This window comes from Pangasianodon hypophthalmus, chromosome 12, assembly GCF_027358585.1.
Source record: "Pangasianodon hypophthalmus isolate fPanHyp1 chromosome 12, fPanHyp1.pri, whole genome shotgun sequence".
Taxonomy (NCBI): domain Eukaryota; kingdom Metazoa; phylum Chordata; class Actinopteri; order Siluriformes; family Pangasiidae; genus Pangasianodon; species Pangasianodon hypophthalmus.
The window spans coordinates 4506122-4514878 of NC_069721.1; the positions used below are offsets into that span (position 1 = coordinate 4506122).

The following is an 8757-nucleotide window of genomic DNA, read 5'->3' on the forward strand; positions in this document are numbered from 1 at the left end:
TTATGTTAAGATTGGTCCTACAGTTATCATAGACTTATGTCTAAGCATCTAAGCATCTATTTGTGAAATGGAAAGAGCCTTTGGTATTTATTTTGCTTAAATTAGGTCATGTATTTTTTTTCATTCATCTTACTTTAGTACATATTTATTAGGATAAGTGGACAGTCAGATTTGCTTGATTCTGTTCCACGGGCCCAAACAATGTCCCATTTACTCGTTTCCATCGTCACGTTTTCCATCCGAGTTGTTTTGACCAGAGGAGATGAGAGACGGAACATGGGGAAAATAAGGAGACGTTGTAATGGATTCCTCAGTTGCAGAAAGAAGAAACCAGATTGACCAAATCCACTGACACACAAACCTGAGAGCGAGACAAAGGGTGAAATGTACTCCCAAGGGATCCAGATCACCTTTCACATACAAGCAACTACAGTGTACACAGAGCTGTCATGCACACACACACACGCATTTATATATATAAACGGCATGATGCTGCACAATTAAATGACATTTCTATGACCTTACATAAAATGATACAATTTTTACTTCATTCATACAGAAGAAAACACTTGGGGGCATTGTTATAGGAAAATAAGTTATTGTTACAACCCCAAAGATTATTATGTTCCCATAACAGCACATCCTGAAGTGTTTTATTCCACTTATATCACTGCAATTTACCCACAATTGCAATTTAATTTATTAAAGAACAACAAAAACATTTATAGTTTGTTTAATATTGTGTAGCAACCAAGAAACCAAGCTAATTCCTGTTCTTACTTATGTTATAGCAGCTATAAACAGTCATTCACAGCCCTCTGTGCTGAAGACTCTTCTGTGTGTGAAAACAATGTTAATGTTACAGGTTTGCCTCTGACGGCTACATAGTGCTAACACTGGAGACTCCTTCCAAAAATAATAAATAAAAGTCTCTTCATATATCAACAATTATATGCTAGTCACATTAGTCACTATCACGTTCATGTTTTCAAACCTGTCCACACAGTTTGTGGACTAAACACTAAATACTTTTTTAGCATTTTGATACAAAATCTTTTTGCACACCTTTTCAATTGTTTTCTACCACCAGCAATACCACAGTATGTATTTCTACAACATAATTTGCAAATGTGTCTATACTTTGCTTCAAAAGTGATGGGTAGGAGATTTATAGGGAAAATTGCAATACAATAGTATATTGAACTAAATAACCATTCTAAAACAGGCCCCAGTAAATGTTCAGGGTCACAGAGGTACAAAAAATGCACCCCATGCAGGAACATCATACCACTAATCCAGAATCGGTCGATACAATACAGAGTGCCTGGTTTCAATTTTGGATGTGTTTGTGGTGTTTTAGTAGTTGCATTTTGGTCTGGAAATGAAATACCAAGCTGTGTATTTGTGCAGTAGAGGTATGAAGAGTTATGAAAAAAAATTAATTTAGTAATTGACGAATCATTGTTAGCAATTGTAAAGAGTACATGAAATCTTTCAGTAAATGAAATGAGAAGAATTTATGGGATTTCTAATGATTCAGTGCAGTTTTTTGTTGTGTTAATTAAAAATGAATGAAAAATAATATCAGTTTATAAACTACTTCCGTCTATAAGCTTTTATTCCTAACCTATATGTATGCACGTAGTCCTACAGTTACATGAGCTGCAATCTTGAAAGTGTGTTGATGTCTGTGGATTTGTTGTGTCTTTTCTAAACAGCTCTCAGTCAAAACAGACACGTGTTTAAACAATTTATGTGCTTTAATGCCAAAGATCAAATATATGAGGTTTGAGTTAACTCTGCTTTTATATATATATATATATATATATGTATATACACACACACACACACACACACACACACACATATATATATATATATATATATATATAGATAGATAGATAGACAGATAGATAGACAGAAGCACATTTGCTTGCCTAGGATGGGGGGCAAATCCCACCTCCGCCCTGTGTGCATGGAGTTTTCATGTTCTCCCTGAGCTTCAGGAGTTTCCTTCCCCAGTCCAAAGACATGTGTAGTAGGCTAATTGGCATCTCTATATTGTTCGTAGTGAGCGAATGTGTGTGCGATTGTGCCCTGCAATGGGTTAGCACGTCATCCAGAGTGTCCCCTGGCTCCAGGCTCCCCACGACCCTGTGTAAGATAAGCATTACAGAAGATGGATGGTTACAGAAGATAGATAGATCCCTTATATATAATTATATATTTATTTAGATGTAGCTCAATAGGTGTTATTTTAACTTGGTCTATTCATAGTTTTAGGGCTTTTATATTGTTAAACACTCTACCATTAAAGATCGCGGATGTGTCTCAGCTGCATTTCTGTACTCAGTAGGTTTGCAGTGGAGAAGAGTGGGTTTTTATTTCACTCTGGAAAAGTGCTTCTGTACAGCTGTAAGTAAAGTTTGTTTGTGTCTTCATTGTGTCAGAATCTCCTGTAGTGAATGACCAATAGCAGCTGATCATCAAGAACAATGTACAGTGTGCAGTCTGCTTTGCTTGGATTGACATCATTAATTGTAAAATATGCCACATAGTATCACCTGGTATCGGCTGTCAATATCAGGGTATCTTTTACGAGTAAATGGTATGGTTTTGGGCCGATACCCGATACCAGTACTGGGATTGATGCATCCCTTAAACTTTGATGTAGAACTAATTAGTGACTGTGGATTTGTCCAGTTGTTCTACTGGCCCATGAAATACTTTGTTTTAGTCTTATAATAATAATAATAATAATAATAATAATAATGTAGCCTACAGTATGTATACATTTTTCACATACTGTGGTGATATGCGGTTGTAACAGTAGCCATGAAGAGATAGGCAAAGACATTTGTTACATCATGAAAAAATATGCTTTACCTCCTCAGCCAAGCATAAAAACTTTCCCCAAATAGGCATTTTATTTTTATTTTTCATATCCGTTATTTCAATTCAAGTTTTAAATTTGATATTGTCAAAAAAAAAGCATTATACATACATACATACATACATACATATATTAATTCATAATAAATTAGTAATCAAATTATTTAAAGTATGGGAAACCCACTAATGTTTCCTATATGTCATTATTTGTAGAGCAATAGTTTAGCTAGCATAGTTTCAGGCCCTGAAAACTCCTCCAACAAGCCTGAGAACAATAAAACAAGCTTCTTTCAGTTGCCTGGTTACTAAAGAAAACACAGCCAGCTTAAATAATGCCAGAGCACTGTTCCGAATGTCTTGGAAAAGGGAGAAGCAAGCAAATCGTTTTTATTTACAGGCTAGTGAGACTGGATTGTGAATAATTCATATGGAAGAAGTCTCAAGAATAGAGAAACAGCTTTAAAGAGGACGGAGCAGCTTCTCTGAGCTAGAGACGTGAAGCTATCTGGTGGTAGATCTGCCTCTGGAACAGCAGGTAAGAATTGAATTTGATTAACATAAATGATTGTTTTGGGGTGATTTTTTTGCTATAGGTTAAGGCTTGACACTGAAGTGCTTTAAGGATTTGTCTGATGGTTAAATTATATTTTGAAAAATGTAACCCCTTTTTGCTTTTTCCAGTTCTCAGATTGGCCAGAATGTGTTGATTAATCTTCTACAACAGCAGCTCTGACAGTAGTTTGGCTGTATGGCTTGCTGTAATACATTAATGTTTCTATAGTGACAGCTCATTCACAGGGAACTGCATGGCAGAAGCCCCACATAAACTCAGCTTGGATTAAAAACCAACATCAATATTAAATATTAAATGTAACCTTAAACTGATCAAAAGTATCATGTGACATTTTTAAATGAATAAAAAATGTAATCGCTGAAAATTGCTGTGGTATATGAAGAATAAGACGCTTCAGGAAGTGCTGTTATAAGAAATTAATTGAGGGACTATCTTTTGGAAGAATGGTGTTCATCCCTCTAGTACAGTCCCAAAGTTCTGGCAGCTTGTGGTGGTCTAACAATAAAAATCCATTCTGTGCATGCTGCCTACTGGGTTAAAAAATCTAATAAGTTATTTAATATGGAAGTTCTAAGAGTATTTGAGACTATGTAATATAACCATATTATTAATATTCCTAAAACTAAACTAATAGCTTACTTACAGTGTACATTTTTTCAGGTATCCTAGACATGCTAGTACATTACAAGTAAACTAAGTATACATGAACCTTCTCACCCTGTATACTATGCTTGTTCTACATATATATAAATGACTATTTGTAAATTCTGCATTTAGAGTCACAAGATGTGTCTTGGGCAGTGGTACCACATCACCACTCACTTGATTATCTATTTCTGTTTCCTAAGAGAAATGGCAAAGGGTAAAAGGAAATCAAATGACCCCAAAGGCCGAAAAATCACGCTTAAGATGGCCAAGAATGCTGTGAAGCTGACGATGGACGGCAAGCGCCGTTTAGACCTCAGCAACATGGAGATCACCACTTTCCCTAAGTGTATCCTCAAACTATGTGATGTGGATGAACTGGACCTGAGCCGCAACATGCTGAAGAAGATTCCAGACTTACTCAACAAGTTTGTCAACCTGCGCCTGCTAGACCTGCATAGCAACCATCTGGAGCAGCTTCCAGAGGCCATTGGTCACCTGCAGAAGCTCCAAAACTTCAATGTGTGCAACAACATGCTAACCACCTCCGGGATCCCACGTACACTCGGCCTCCTTAGGAACCTGAAGAAACTCAACCTGGGCATGAACCGCATCGAGACGGTTCCACCTTTCATTGCAGGACTGAAGGAGTTAAGCGAGCTTGGGCTCTTCAACAACCTTCTGACTCAAATTCCACAGTGGCTAGAGAATTTGCCCAACCTTTGCATGCTCAATGTCAAGTGCAACCCACTACCTTTAGAAAATCCACCAAAACTAGACCCGATTCAAAGGGTAGAATGTCTCTACTTGGTCAGGAAGGATTGCCTTTGTAGTAAATGCCTCAAGAAGTGTAAAGAAGAGAGAGAGAGGCTGGACCAAAGGCTTAGTGGAAGCTCAGTGCAGAGAAAAGCCATCATTGCTGGGTTACTTATGACTAATTCCACAGAGCAGGGTGATGAAGCAGTGTCCAGATAAAGGCAATGTGTGAACCTGAAAAACTGTACTCTGATTCATATGAAAAATAAAAATTGCATACTGAATATATTAATGATCATAATTAAATCATTATTATACTACAGCGTTGATTGGTCAGAAAGTGATGATAAGATGTCAATCACTGATAAGTTAAAACTTTCTATAAAGACATCTTCATTTAACCTTTTTGGATGATGTCTCCAGTGTTAGCACTTTGTAACAGTCTGAGGTAAAGCTGTAATTTTAACAAGAGGAAAGTCTTCAGGAGAAAGGACGTTGTCTTCTGTGGCTTCCTGGAATGTGTTATTTTTCTTGCTAACTTGCTAAGAGAAACTGGGCAATGGCTGTTTATAATGACTGTTTAGCTGTTAAAAGTGATAACAGGAACTAGCTTGTTTCATGGATGTTTCATAATATTAAATGTAACTGTAAATGAATACAAAGTACAATGTGTTGTTTTTTTGATAAATTAAAGTTGTACTTGTTGGAAAACTGCTCTGTGTAAAAATTGTCGGCTACGCACTGCTCAGAAAGAAAAAAAAAGCAGTGTAAAACTCTTTTCCACATCTTTTCAGCTTAGCAGTCAGCAGTTTTGTAGGTCACTCATCATTTTTGGCTTCAGTTCCTCACAGCCACATACACAAACATCACCTTCTCACTGCAGACTAAACCCTCTAGACCATATCTCCACCTGCTACACTGTGGTATAAGAAGAATAAAACACTTCAGGATGTGCTGTTATAGGAAAATAATCAACTTCAGGGTGGAACATTGGGCTGCCCATTGTTACTTTGTCTTTTTTTTACTATAACAGCGTGCCCAATATTTTAGTCCTTATCACTAAATAATCTGCACAGTTACATAGATGAATTGCTTCAGTCACTTTATTAGACCACATGAAAACTGCAATGTGTAAATTGTGTGTGTGTGTGTGTGTGAGAGAGAGAGAGAAAGAGAGAGTAAATTGGGGCTTTCACTCCTCTCTGACTCTTCAAACAGCAGATACAAAGGCTCTTGCATAATGCCACTGATAAGCTGGCACAGTGTGAATGCCAGACAGTAATTTTGCATTTATACTGCTGAGCTAATCAGCGTTATGACTAAAGCACCGTTGTCTGCTGTAAGCTACTGCTTCTCCTTTCTCTCACTGATCTCACTGTCTACAAGGTGCGAATCAGTATGACTGCAATTATTTATCTCTGAATTTATGTACTCACACCAATCTCTTCTAATTTGTAAGAATTCCAACAATCATGAGGGATTTTATTGGATCTCTATGAGCTACAAAAATCTATGATCATTGTCCCCACATTTAGACATTAGTCTTTACCCAGCCTTACCCAATCTGTCAATTATATGGCAGCATTACAATGCATAGAATCATGCAGAAACAGGTCAAGTGCTTCAGTTAATGTTCATATCAATATTTGGAGTTGTCCAGTTTAGGTGAATCTCTGCCCACTGTATCCTCAGATTCTTATTCTCGACTGACAGGAGTGGCACCTGATGTGATCTTCTGCTGTTGCAGCCCATCCACTTCAAGGTTTGGAGTGTTGTGCATTCTGGGATGCTTTTCTGCTCACCACAGTTGTAAATGGTGGTTTTTTTAAGTTACCGTAGACTTCCTGTCACCTCAAACCAGTCTGGTCATTCTCCTCTGATTTCTCTCATCAACAAGGAATTTCCGCCCGCAGAACTGCCATTTACTGGATTTTTTTGTTGTTGTTTTTTTCACCATGCTGTTTAAACTCTGGAGACTTTAAATACTAAATACTAAAACTAGCCAACGGGCACCAACAACCATGCCACTGTCACAGTCACTGAGATCACATTTTCCTCATTCTGATATTTGATGTGAACTTTATCTGAAGCTCTTGATCAGCATCTGCATGACTTGATGCACTGTGCTGCTGTCGCATGATTGGTTGATTAGATAACTGCATGAATAAGCAGATGTACAGCTGTTCCTATTAAAACAGATGAGTGGTTCCTATTAAAGCAGATGAGTGTATTTGTCATTGTAATCTCCTATAAAATTGTTTAAATTGGATTTATTAAAAGAACCACCAAAACAATTTGAAAATACAGTTTTCCTTTAGTTTCCCAGAGTGCAGTTTCTTGCCATGTTACATAGTGTGTGTATTATTATTATTATTATTATTATTATTATAAACATAGCGTATTATTAACAGTGTAATAATTGCAGATTTTCTTATCACCATCATAGTGATATTTTATAATGATGTTATAGTCTACATGTAGCACAGATGAGATCAGATCAGATCAGTGCAGATCTAGGCCATGAGTCATTATCATTATAATTATTATCATATTTCACAGAGTTTTATTATATTATGCCACTGGAAATTAGCTAACTACTTTGTGTTTCATAATTATATGAATGCTTAATTATTTAGAGAATAACAAGTGAGTTTTTTGTGTTCATTTATTATAAATCAAATATTTTAAAGTTGATAAACCTGGAGTCTATTGACAATACTAAAATTTTTCAGGTTTAAAAATTATCAATCTATATAGTGATATATTGTTAACAAACACTATGAACTGACATCTAAAAAATTGTATTGATATAATTTGCATTTTGCATCTTAGGACCCTTATAATTAAAGCTTAGGTCAATTTTATTGGCCCTTTGAGCATTTGCACACATGTGGCACAGCATGACTGTCAGCAAAATGACAGAAGTGCGTAATGCTAATTGACGTAATTGACACACTGGTTATAATGTAAGTGATGACCTCTTTATCCCTACTTGTATACAGGAATTCACAAGGCAGTATGATCACTTACTTCAAAATTAATGACATAAAAAAGACATAAAAGCAGTCTCCATAGAAAGATCATTGCTCATATACTTATACCTCTAAGGCTACTTCCAAACCACAAACTAAGACAAACTAAGAAGTAACCATAATACTAAAGAATATGTCAGTTTATTACACTCATCTGTGGCATACTTCATCCTGACTAGGCAATAGATGCTTTTGGGCAAGTATTTTTTTCTGAATGACAGACCGCTGAATCTGTGTAACTAACCACTGTGTCCTGTTCCTGCTTCATGTCTCTCCTGTAATTCCACTTAACAGTTGTTGTTACTCATTATAGCCTGTAATTATCCATTCACCTAGTCTCACTTTACTATAAATGAAGATGCATAACACTATAATCACTATATAGAGACTCTTGATAATTGTTGCTACATGCTAATAGTGCTGAAATTAGCTAGCTATATTTGGTGATATACTGTGACACAGAACTCAGAATTATTTTATATCAAATTCAGTTTATTTGGACAGCAACTCCTATGCAGTTATCTTGATTTCACTATATTTCTTAGTTTATATCTGGTAATAAAATAATTTAAAATCATTATTCTATAGTGTTGGGTTGAATACAACCCTAGTCGAGAACAATACAAGACCAAGACCACAGCCAAGTCAAGAAACATCCGAGTCAAGACCGAGTATAACAGCAGGGCAAGACCAAGACCAACAGCACACATGGCCGACTCCATGTCAAGGACAAGGCCAGACACTTATTAGGGGTTAATCTGTTAGTTGTAATATCTTCCTAAGTTGACATGAAATTTCTTTTAAATTAACTAAAATAACACATCAACTTTGGTATTATCATTTTGTACATACAATTAC

The 8757-nt window shown here is 36.2% G+C and overlaps 1 protein-coding gene across 1 annotated transcript; it reads left to right on the forward strand.

The window, feature by feature from the left end:
• The first annotated feature begins 1934 nt into the window (after positions 1-1934).
• On the forward strand, positions 1935-5933 carry lrrc18b (leucine rich repeat containing 18b). Its single transcript, XM_026915615.3, has 2 exons — positions 1935-3427; positions 4317-5933. The coding sequence occupies exon 2, from the start codon at positions 4319-4321 to the stop codon at positions 5084-5086; it is 768 nt and encodes a 255-aa protein (XP_026771416.2). The 5' UTR covers positions 1935-3427; positions 4317-4318; the 3' UTR covers positions 5087-5933.
• The last annotated feature ends 2824 nt before the right edge of the window (positions 5934-8757 follow it).